The sequence below is a fragment of the Saccostrea cucullata genome, unplaced genomic scaffold, assembly GCF_032062105.1.
Source record: "Saccostrea cucullata isolate Sc308-1 unplaced genomic scaffold, CSIRO_AGI_Scuc_v1 ctg12906, whole genome shotgun sequence".
NCBI lineage: Eukaryota > Metazoa > Mollusca > Bivalvia > Ostreida > Ostreidae > Saccostrea > Saccostrea cuccullata.
The window spans coordinates 4347-16740 of NW_026921274.1; the positions used below are offsets into that span (position 1 = coordinate 4347).

Consider the following 12394-nt stretch of genomic DNA (forward strand, 5'->3'; position numbering starts at 1 on the left):
AATTAAAATGTTCTTCAATATTAATTTATTTATAAAATTTATTTTTTTAAAAGTGTGTGTGTGTGTGGGGGGGGGGGGGGGGGGGGGGGGGGGGGGGGGTGTTAGAAAGTTTAACAGTGACTTAAAGTGTACTTTATTTGTACTCATCATGAAAATTAAGGATCAAATTTAGAGCTTAAAATGACTTCATTAATGCTTTAGTCCCTCCCTCCCCACCCCAAGCTTTGACTATTTAAAATCATGCAATCAATCCAAGCACAGTCCAAACTTGTCTATATCTAACGTGTCTAAAATCATCTAATTTTTATTTGCTGTAAATGCTGATTGCATATGTTATCAACATGCATTCATATACTTAACCAATATATGAAAATAATTTTACAATTATACCATACCATATATCCATATTTATATTAAACTGACTAATTACACTGTTTGATGGTGAAAAACAAGTAGTGAAATCAACAGCAAAAAAGAAAGGAACTGGCTATTAAAAAACCATAGTCTGTCCAGAGGGCTATCGTCTCATTTTCATTTAGATCATTGGGTGAGCTATAAGGCCATTCCACGTTTTTTTATGTTTAGCATCCGCGTGCACCTTGGTTTTTGACACCCATGTCAGAAAAAACAGACCGAAAATTAATCATCAAGGTCAAAATTTGCGATTTCCGGCAATATCTCTAAATATTTGTATAATATTTCAATAATGGAATAGTTTCAGTATTTAATACCTTGATTTTGCTGAAAAAAATAACTTTCTTTTATATAAAAAATAGATAAATGAAATCATATCTTTTGAATAACGTCATTCTTATTACTATGAAATATGTGTTTTATTATTTTGACTTGCGTGTTTTTTGCAAATAGGTAGCTAGGTTTTTGAATGATGGGTGGACGCTATAAACAGAGAAAAAACTTGGAATGGCCTAAATACCATATACAGCTATATAATCCTGATTTTGTAAATTAAAATATTGAATAGAGTTAGTGAGGTAACATAAGCATTGAATTCATATTTTGGGATGTCTTCGGTCCTATAACACACCTGGTCATGCCGACAAATTGAATACCGCGCGTTTAGCGCGGTATGATAATTTGTCTGCATGGCCAGGTGTGTTATAGGACCGAAGACATCCCAAAATATGAATTCAATGCTTATATTTACATTCTTTAATTTTTCATCTTCATAATTGTTTATTTCTGTTATCTTTGATGTGAATTTAGCGCCCTTCAAACCTGGTGTGTTTTATAGACGTAAGAGCCGTTTGTGACATTTGTGAGGTTGTAGTAAAGTTAAATAATGCAAACGAACATTGCAAGGGAAAAAAGTGACAAATTAATTTTTTAAATGCACCTTTGTTGTATTTTTGCTTTAATTTAACAGGGTTAATTTTTTAAAAATAAAATTGTGCCAAACAATATACATTTTGGTGTTCATAAAGTATTGAAAATGCATATAGTTCCTTCTGTGTATTCTAACGCACGGTGACAAGGTTTAGCGTGTGTTATTTAAGGAATGAATTTAATAGCTACCCATTTTATTCGGTATAAACTGGGTTGGGACAGTTTACGCTTTATAAACCGTGAAGCCGTTATACCGTATAAAATGGGTAGCTATTAAATTCATTGCTTATAATTTAATTTTCCTTCATTTGATGTTAGAAAAAAATTATTGTTCCAACAAAATGACTTCAATTTGTACAAAATTTGAATGTAAGGTCAGGCGGACTAATACGTTTTTGACGCAAGTCATTGTGACGTAGGCAAACCATTTTATACAATATAAAATATTTTTTTATCCAATCAAATACAGCGTTACAACCAGATCAAATTAAATAATATAGATTTGAATGTCATGGATTTCTATTGGATTTCATAAAGAAAATTACACTGAATGTAAATATAGTGATATGTTTTTCTCTTCTATTATATAATGTTCAAGTATGACCTAGCTACCAAATACTGATCAAGGAGATATATTTATAGCGAGCGCAGCGAGCGTCGCGAAGCGAGCTCAATAGACTAACGTGTATGAACAGAGGAAATTCGGATTGAAATCTGTACATACGTCAGCCAAATTTCTCTGTGCAACATTCCCAGAATTCCTGTACTACCCAATGTCCTTTGCGCGAATAAATCAAAAATAGTTAAAAAAATTAAAGGAACATTGTTTCTTACCGAAATCTTAACGAAATGATTTTGCCTTACCTTATTAAAAAAAATACCCCCATGCCACAACACCGGCCTTCACCTTGCCCTTCGGAAATGATACAAATGACGTCACCAGAAACTTACGAATTTAGACGAAGTTATGTCGGTTGCTTCCGTGAAACTCGGAAAACATGTTGCGGTGCATAGAAACATGGTGGCTAAAACATAGCAACAACTTACTTGAAAAGAACGATTTAATACAATCTCTTTTCCATAAAACTAGCGTCAACTAAGTCAACAGAACTTTTTATCTGACGTCATCCTTTCGTCACTTCAACGGTTCGGGTATTTCTGATTTTGTCGGAAACTTCCGAGAAGTTTGGAATCTCGATCCCGATGCTTGGGAAATGATTTCTTTTTATTGTTTTGTTTTATTCTTTTTGCTTTCTTTTTCTTGAATGATAGACAGTACATGTGTAGGTTTATGATAGTAAATAAACTGCGCTCGTCCCAACGGTCACACCGTAAAACATATTAATAATGGGGAATTATATAATACCATGAAGCCTGCCAAAGCAGTATTAAACATGTTTTATTATGCTAGCTATCTCAGTTTAACATGAAATAAATTTTTTAGATATTTTAAAAATTTTATATAAAAGATTTAAATTTTGTGACTTTTATAGCCCTTAAACAGTGTTATACATGTATTTTATCTTTTGTTTATTGACATTGAACTTGTCAGAGGGATTGGACAGAAGTTCCTAAAACTTAGATAGTCCTCTCCCATAAATTCACAATTTCACAGAATATATGAAATCAATAATATATCCAATGATACTTTAAAGTTAAATAGCATGATCTGATGAAAAGGGCTTAAGAGAGGAACATTAATTAATTCATACTTTTAAGTTTAAAAACTAATGTCAAGAAGAAATAAATATGCACACTCTTTTCCAAGATATTTAAATATCAATCTTGGTTTCATCCCAATTTTAGCATGTTCAGCGACTTTCAAACAACATATTTTATTTATATGCATGAATTCATTAAATCAGTGTAAATTAAATTTATATTTAAATTAACATGATTAAATTCAAGAAATAAACATTTATTGTAGTAAGTTATTAGCAGTATAACTCGCCTGAGAAAAAAATTGCTAACAATCATCAATGATCATGAAGCCATCGTAAATATTAATAGTAGTGAATGTATATTAATGTTAATTAAGACTGCATGATTAGCATGATGTATAAACATATTAATCATATATGATAAATATATTCATTTAATCATGGTTATGTAAAATTCTTTTTAAAAATCACATCTCTCTCTCTCTCTCTCTCTCATTTGACTACCAGGTCAATCGTTAAGAATGTCCTTGCTTTATTTAGATTGTTTTTAATCATATGTACATACTTATGATTCTGAATTTCTGATATACTTAAATATTCTAAGTACATTTCACAAATAATCACACAAAACCAAACTAAAATTTTACCGATACTTACAATTTTCTCTGTTTAGGAACTGTTACTTCATGACTCCAAACTTTGGAAGTTGAGAAAACTTGACGCAGTATATAACAACTTCCTTTTCGATCAAATATACTTCCTGGTTCGAAATGAAAATGTTTACACAAATTATTTGCGAGAAAAACTTTTCTAAATGATCCTGTAGACGTATAAAGACTCCAAAACTAAAATAGAATGGCCGGTTCTAAAATCTGTGATATTACATTTAATAAAACAGTATCAACAGTCACAAGCAATCAATCCCGAGCAAGCAGTGAATGATATACAAAGAAGTCGGGTTCGAAGTTCTGAATTAAAGCGTTTCTCTGACGTTGATATATGTCAGTGTCTGTTTTCAGCTTTGGAAATTTTATTTTTTTTCTTCAACATGGGAACATGTTTAAGAGGTCCAAAGCTGATTTTTAAAGCAAAGCAGTTACAAAGGTAAATTTTGCATACCAAGATATATTTTTTAAACACTTCCCAACTTTGTTTAACATGATCATACCATCAAAACAATCGGCATGCACCCTTCATTTCGAATTTCCTTAGAATTTTGTTTCACCCACACGGGGGAAAAAGTGTTCAATATAATTCGATTTAAAGTCATCACTGCAGTGAAGACACGTAAAAGTAACTTTTGTTTTTTGCACAAAATCCAAATAGGTAAATCGTAGAGGGTGTCTTATATTTGAAAACTTATTTACTCGAATTTCCTCAACAAATTTTTGTGTTGCATTTAAAAATTAATTTTGATGTTTGTCATCTCAGGCTACAGTTAATTCCATGTTTATCCTGCTCTCAACTACAAAGTTCCAATCCCAGAGGTAAGAGCAATCTCTTATATTCAACTGAAATTAATACCAATTTAAAGAAATGATAATAGTCAGAGTTTCCGAAAATCAAATATTTCTATCAATCATTCGGACCGATGACTCAATGTGTTCTACCGGTCCGAAGCATATTCTATCAGTCCAAATAAATTTTTAAATATACAGTGTATATTTCATGACAAATGTAATTCAAAGAAAAAGGCATTGAATAAGTAAAAAATTTTGTGGACAAACATTGATTGTGATACCAGGGTTATGCAACTACATGTATAATTTATTCAAGCATAGCACCAGCTCACACAGGCTTGTGGCAGCAATAAAGTGACTAGCCCTATGTATATGTTGGGTGAAAGAAACAACTAATTATAAAAAAAGTGAATTCTTGAGAAAAAAAACTTCTCAAGGTTTCCATCGTCGGAAACCCACGGGTGATCTCGTCTTTACATAAGTAAAGACGAGATCACCTGTGGGTTTCCGACGATGAAGGTTTCTAGAATTCTTTTTAAAATTTAAAGTTTAATTCTCACTTGTAAAATTGAATCATATATAAATAGCAGTTATGAAATTAGAAATAAATTTTAAATTAACTTTACGTTTTCTTAGTGGGCATTGCACTTTTCGACCTATATATACTGCATGCGTTTACCAACAGAGGAATGGAGGAAATTCGGATTAGGAAAAAACGATCATTTTTGGAAGTAAATAAGTCAAGTAGAACTGCAAAATGGATAAGATTATGGATATTAACAAAGAATAGGAGCTTACTGCATTGCAGATTTACATTTATGAAGATATTGCAATACATTAGAGCACAATAAATTAATCAGGACAAGCGCTCACCACAATCGGTCACACGGACTGGTACTGTAGCGAATTTCATCGGACATTTCGATTTTCTATCGGTTTTGCCGGTAGGACTGATAGTTTTGGGAAACTCTGAATAGTCTAATCCACACTTTTTAAAAGTTATGTCCCTTGGCCACCATCTTAGGGGATATACCCATACAATCCACAAAGTAGCCTATGTAGTTTTCTGGTTTGTAACTTCGTCATTTGACTTTAAAAAAGCTCTGCCTTTTGTGTACTGATTGCCCACACATCGAAAGAAAAAAAATTAAACACAATAGATTTATCACAGCAAGCCAAAATATTTGGTAGTATAAAGAGGAGAAATGATGATTCTTTTCCTTTTGACCTTTTGGTTGACACTGCAAAGGGAAACAACTTTTGCAAAGTCAAAGTGTGGATTGGACTATACTAGTTAAAACTTGTGAACCATGTAAAATGTTGAGAAAAAATTAAACCGCTGTTTCAGAATTTTTGTTCTTATAGTTTGGAATGTAAAATTATTGTTAAACCTGCTAAATATTTTTTTAAAATTTTTTCCAGACACATATCCAAAAATCTATGGCCCCAAGAAGATAAACAGGTACATGTAATTACATTATAAACAGATCAGTCATCATAAGTGTTCAAGACAAATTTTCAATTTTGCTGTTATTTAAATCTTTAACAGAGGTGATCATGCAAGTTCATGTATCCTGATTATAAAATTTTAATATTTACAGTCACTAAATGTTTTAAAGAATGTTCTCTTACAAGTGTATTCTAAATGAGTGACTTTAATACTTAGGGTATAGATTGATTGTGCAGAGACTTGGTCACTTGGTGCCCTCTATATTTAAGCCTCACTATGTATCAGTATACTGCCATTATTATACCCCCGCTCCGAAGGAGAGGGGGATGTACTGTTTTACCCTTGTGTGTCTGTCTGTCCAGCTGTCCGTGTGTCTGTGTGTCCGTCCGTAACAAATTTTCGTCGCATTTTTCTCAGCAACTACTCATTGTAGATGCTTGAAATTTTAACACAATCTTTTCTGAGGCATGCCATATGGTGGGATACATTTTTGCTCAAATTTGATGCCAACTTCCTGTTTGTCTGTTCGTCTGTCAGTTTCATACATAACAAATCTTTGTCGCAGTTTTTTCAGCATCTACTCATCGTAGATGCTTGAAATTTTAACACAATCTTCTCTGAGCATGCCATATGGTGGGATACATTTTCGATCAAATCGGATGTTAACTTCCTGTTTGTCTGTGCATCTGTCTTTTTCATACATAACAAATTTTCGTCGCAGTTTTCTCAGCAACTACTCATCTTAGATGCTTGAAATTTTAACACAATCTTCTCTGAGGCATGCCATATGGTGGGATACATTTTCACTCAAATCCCATTTTAACTTCCTGTTTGTCTGTGCGTCTGTCCGTTTCATACATAACAAATTTTCGTCGCAGTTTTCTCAGCAACTACTCATCGTAGATGCTCGAAATTTAACACAATCTTCTGTATTGCATGCCATATGGTAGGATACATTTTCACTCAAATCGGATATCAACTTCCTGTTTGTCTGTGTGTTTGTCCGTTTCATACATAACAAATCTTTGTCGCAGTTTTCTCATTAGCTATTCATAGCGGATGCTTGAAATTTTATTACACTCTTTGTTGAGGCATGCTATTATGGTGGGATTAATTTTGATATGAATCTGATGTCAATTTCATATTTTTCTATGCATCTGCCTGTAAATGAACTTGTGTGTATTAACATGATAGTGCTTATTTACATCAGAGCGGGGGTATTACTAAGTGAGTATTAGCTCACAGATTTCTTGTTACAAATATCATCATTTTCTTCTACCTATTCAATATTTTGACCCAGTTTCAGACTATTGTGAATATGTTACAAATCTTGCATTTCACGAGTACCATACTTGTGGCACTGTACATCTTCCTTTTTTTCAGGTCCCCAACAGCTTTGTTGGAAGCTCTGGAAGAAAGCGTTGGCCATGTATGTAATTTATTAGATACAGAAATATCAACCATCTTACATATTTCTCATTTTTTAAAGAAGTTTTCATTAAAATTTATAGATTTTTGGTGACTTATGCTTGGCTACACGAATAACTCTTAATTTTACATGTATCATGTGTACGTTTAACTTTTAAGGAATGTCGAAGTTATGGGAAGTTTTCCATTGATGACCCAGCCTGTTACCATCGCCAGTTTAATAAGGTACTGACATATGTAAAAGACATGAACGCTACAATGACCACATTTGTTTGTATTAAGTAATTAAATATTGCATGCCAGTAATGCAACATAGCACTTAAAAGGCATATACATGTTTTATGCATGTAGATCAATGAATATTTTTCCTTTTTGAGCATGTATCATAGTATTAGCTAAAATATCTGATTTGTCAAAAATTTATTTTCATCACAATTTCATCTTTGGAGCATAGTTGATTGAGGGATGAATGAAATAGGGCAAACATTCAGTCTTCTTAAAATTAGACCTTTCATCTCGCTGTTCATAATTTTATTTGTCATTCGAACCTTTTACAAACGACAAATAGAATTACGAAGAATGAGATGAAAAGTCCAATAAATTAGGTTGGGCAAACATTATATATCACATGTAATCAGTAGTTGTACACTCAAAACAATGAGTGATGCTGACTTTTCAAATACGTTTAAACCAAACTGTCTTAAAAAGACTTTCAAAATACAGTGGACCCTCATTTATCCGGACGCTTTGGTTCCCAGTCAATTTGTCCGGATATGTGAAGCATCTGGATATCTGAATCACCAGTCAAACAAGAGAAAACAACATTTGAAAATTTTGTTCCAATGAAAAATCGTCCGGATACTGAAGCATCCGGATATCTTTTGTCCGGATAACTGAGGGTTCACTGTACTTAACTTGTGATAAGCTGTATAATTTATATTTACATCTTTATTAATTTTTTTGATGTTGATTATACTTTTCAGGCAGAAATGATGCTCTCTACGGCGTCAGGGAGGAAAGCAGCCAGAATGATGATGAGTATGTACCCCCAGGTGTTTGAGGGGACACCCGCTCATGTACCTGTGGAACCCCCAACTAAGGTGAGATTGTGTGTGACACTGACCATGAGATCTAGTACAAATGGGACATTGGAAAGAGAACTCTTTAGGCCATTTTTTTTACAAATAACAAAAAAAAAGTTGCCCTCTCCCAGACTTGCTAAAAATGGCCTGACACAAATTTATTTTTAACATCTAGGAATTCAGATTTTTTTCTTTTTATTATTGAATTCCTTCTGACAGCAAATTTTTTAATTTTCTGAGAAAAAAGATTTTCTAACCTATATTTACCTACTGACACTATTTTATTTTTAATCCAGAGTCAGTTCCTGTATAACTATTTACTAATTCAAGACAGAACTCGCTCAGAGTCTGAGAGTTTTTTATCTGAGCTTGCGAAACTTTGGTATACAGTAAAACACAGATATAGCTAACACACCTAAAATGAAGTTGCCCTCACGGCAAAGTGGTTTTCATTCCCTGTGACTTTACTAGGAATTTATAACTTGATGGATACCGTATAGGTAGAAATTTTAGCGAGGATTTAATTTTGGCATTATCAGTGATGCTGTAAAGATGGCTAAAATTGAAAATCAATAAAAATAAATCACTTCTTATCTGTACCAGCTTTTTTAATGAGTATTTTGAAATAGCTAAAATTACTTCTTGCTTAGAATTAATACAAGTTTTTAAGGAGAAATCGCTAAATTTTCTTCTCACTAAAATGTCCACTTATACGATATAACAAATAATAATTCCTTTTATAAAGAAGCAAAATTGTCCATCCCTGGCATTTTGTTATACAGTAAGTTTGTTTTACTGTATATGATTCAAGATGGCAGCACAGACAATTAGCATGATTAGCAATGAGAAATCTTGACCTCTGCTCATTTGCTTGATAACTGAGAAAATATGGTGAAGCTAAACTTAAGTCATTTAATCTTTACTCTTCAGAAAAAAAATTAACTTAATACCATGCACTGTTCATATATATTTTTTTTTTTAGTTTATCTTTAAATTCACAGGTATTTGATCCTGTTGTGACTAAAGAAAGTGAAGATAATTTAGAGGAAGCAATTAAAGAGCAGATGGAACAAAGAGATGTAGAGAAGGTGTTGGCACTTTGCCATAAAATGATTCCAGAAGGTGAAGAAGTGTTCTATCCTTATATCAATTGTAAATGTGTCACAAAAAAGTAGTCAGATTAACTTCAGTATCTCAAACATGAGTATGTTAAATACTATGGATATTTGAAGTGTGTTGGAGGTCCCAGTCATTTGAATGAAAACTTCAGTATCTTACACAGTTTGATTTCTTTAAGTTACCTTCAGACCCATGGATAATGAGGCTTGACTGTATAAAGGACGTTGTCATATTTTTTCGTGAAGCTTTCCATAATGAGATATTAAATAAATCGGCTTATTTCAGGGAATACACTGTCTGGAGAGACAATAGAACGTTTGATTCATTTCCTCAGCTTTTATTACCAGAGAGACCACACTGCTACCGAGCCAGAGGAGATCGAACTCATGGATAAAGTCAAAGCCGAAAAATACTTACCGTAAGTTTACCGCAAGTTTGAAAGAATAAATTAAAGAGGGGGAAAATACTTATCATAAGTTGTAAGGGACAAATTAAAGAGGGGGGAAATACGTACCGTAAGTTTGAAGGTACAAATTTAAGAGGGGGAAAATACTTACTGTAAGTTTGAAAGGATTAATTTAAAAGGAAAATACTTGCCGTAAGTTTGAAATAATAAAGTAAAGAGGGGGAAAATACTTGCCGTAAGTTTGAAGGGATAAATTTAAAAGGGAAAAATACTTGCCGTAAGTTTGAAGGGATAAATTAAAGAGGGAAAAATACTTGGCATAAGTTTGAAAGAATAAATTAAAGAGGGGGAAAATACTAACCGTAAGTTTTAAGGGACAAATTAAAGAGGGGGGAAATACGTACCGTAAGTTTGAAGGGACAAATTTAAGAGGGGGAAAATACTTACTGTAAGTTTGAAAGGATTAATTAAAAAGGAAAATACTTGCTGTAAGTTTGAAATAATAAAGTAAAGAGGGGAAAATACTTGCCGTAAGTTTGAAGAGTTAAATTAAAAAGGGAAAAATACTTGTCATAAGTTTGAAGGGATAAATTAAAGAGGGAAAAATACTTGGCATAAGTTTGAAAGGATAAATTTAAGAGGGGGAAAAATACTTGCTGTAAGTTTGAAAGAATAAATTAAGGACAGACAATACATTACTAAATAACATATTTTTTCCAAGATTTTGCCATTAAATGGTGTTGCCAATATCATGTATATAAATTGCCAAAGCCCAAAATTTTAGGATTGTAAATTTTTAATAATAATTAGAAACTAGTGTAGAAATCACATGATAATAATTTGAAATATTTTTTTTTCATATATTACAAAGATATGCATACATATATGATATCTGAAGAAAAAACCGCTTGTTGTAAGTTTGAAAGGATAAATTCAAATCAGAAAATTACTTGCCATTATTTTGAGAAGAGAAATGTCTAGTAAGAAAAAGACCTGAAGGAAAGAGAGTTTTTTGAGCTGTCTAATAATAAAAGTCAAGGGAAAAACACACATCTAGCCTTAAAGCTGACCTACCCACAATGTTTCATGAATGAATAAATAAAATCAATTTTTTTTTGTTGTTTTTATTTTATCGCCTTAGAAATCTATGTGAGTTGTCACTGTAATTTTTCATATTTACAGATTAGATAGTGTTCTGAACGATTTGTTCTTGTTCGAAGCAGAGAAGTCCCCTGCCGTGTACAATTCATTCATTCGACAGTATCTGAATTCTTCAGAGGTGTGTATAGATGATAATATATTATATATTCTATATATTTTACATGTACTAAGTGTACTGCTGTTTAGAATTCATTCATGCAAAAGTATCTGAATTCTGAGGTAACTAAATATGAACATGTACTGAGTACTGTTAACCAACTTTTATTCGCGTGCAAGAAATTTTTGCAAGATTCAGATTCATGAGAGCCTCGTCATCGCGAATATTTCTGGCCGCGGATGGGTCCTTACCTTCTCCTTTTCTATTAAAAACAGTTCAAAAAGGCTTGATCGCGAAAATTAATCTTCGATTACTACTTTACTCCTGGTAAATCGCGAAATAAAGTCGTCACGAATAAAAGTTGGTTCACAGTATTTACATTCACATGTACAAAGAAGTCAGCAGGTACAATGTTCTGACTTCACAACCAACCAACCAACACCCCCCCCCCCCCTCCTCTAAAATAAATCAGAATGAAAATATACTCTAACTTTCTTTAGCAAAATAATACTTTTTATTGAATATTCCTTTTAGTTACTGAAGAATTGTTTCTATTTATATAATCAAACTATGTGTATTTTCAGATGACAAGGCCAAAGGAATGTCTAAGATTTTACGAAACAATGAGGAACACTAAAACGCCATGTAAGTATAGAAAAGGGTATACTGCAAAATGCCAGATACAAACATTGGTTTCATTATAATTTTTCTTTTTTTTATTTACTTTATCTGAATATCAGAAAGTGCTATAATTTTTAGGGTAATTTCACCCTGTGTGAATGTATACCAGAATGTTTATCTCCAAGTCCTTTGTTAGGCATTAGTGGGACCTTTTTTGACTGTTTCTTTTTTTTATGTTTTAACGAAATAAAAATTTAAAGAAACCATTCATAATTGCAGTGTTAATTAAGATTATGAAGGTTGAACATTTATACATTTTTAGGTCACCTGAGTCACTCAGGTGACCCATTGCTATCTGTTTAAGTCCATCATCATGTGTCATGTGTTGACATTTGAACATTCTCTGCTTCTTATTTGAAAGCACTGAACCAATTTCAACCAAATTTGGTATACATCATCTATTGGTGAAGGGGGAAAAAAAATTAGGAATTTCATGGTCCTTGCCCCTTGGGGGTTGGGGCCAAAACTTATAAAATTAATGCAATCTTTAAAAATCTTCTTTACC

The 12394-nt window shown here is 32.5% G+C and overlaps 1 protein-coding gene across 1 annotated transcript; it reads left to right on the forward strand.

The window, feature by feature from the left end:
- The first annotated feature begins 3978 nt into the window (after positions 1-3978).
- Positions 3979-11927, forward strand: LOC134259606 (small ribosomal subunit protein mS39-like). Its single transcript, XM_062742211.1, has 10 exons — positions 3979-4109; positions 4437-4492; positions 5888-5927; positions 7299-7344; positions 7503-7568; positions 8327-8443; positions 9427-9547; positions 9830-9962; positions 11133-11229; positions 11793-11927. The coding sequence occupies exons 1-10, from the start codon at positions 4054-4056 to the stop codon at positions 11910-11912; spliced, it is 852 nt and encodes a 283-aa protein (XP_062598195.1). The 5' UTR covers positions 3979-4053; the 3' UTR covers positions 11913-11927.
- Positions 11928-12394: the final 467 nt, after the last annotated feature.

Coding starts and splice junctions, on each gene's coding strand:
- LOC134259606 (XM_062742211.1), top strand. CDS start 4,054: ATGGGAACATGTTTAAGAGGTCCAAAGCTGATTTTTAAAGCAAAGCAG. Junction 4,493..5,887: donor ACAAAGTTCCAATCCCAGAG/GTAAGAGCAATC, acceptor AATTTTTTCCAG/ACACATATCCAAAAATCTAT. Junction 7,569..8,326: donor ACCATCGCCAGTTTAATAAG/GTACTGACATAT, acceptor TATACTTTTCAG/GCAGAAATGATGCTCTCTAC.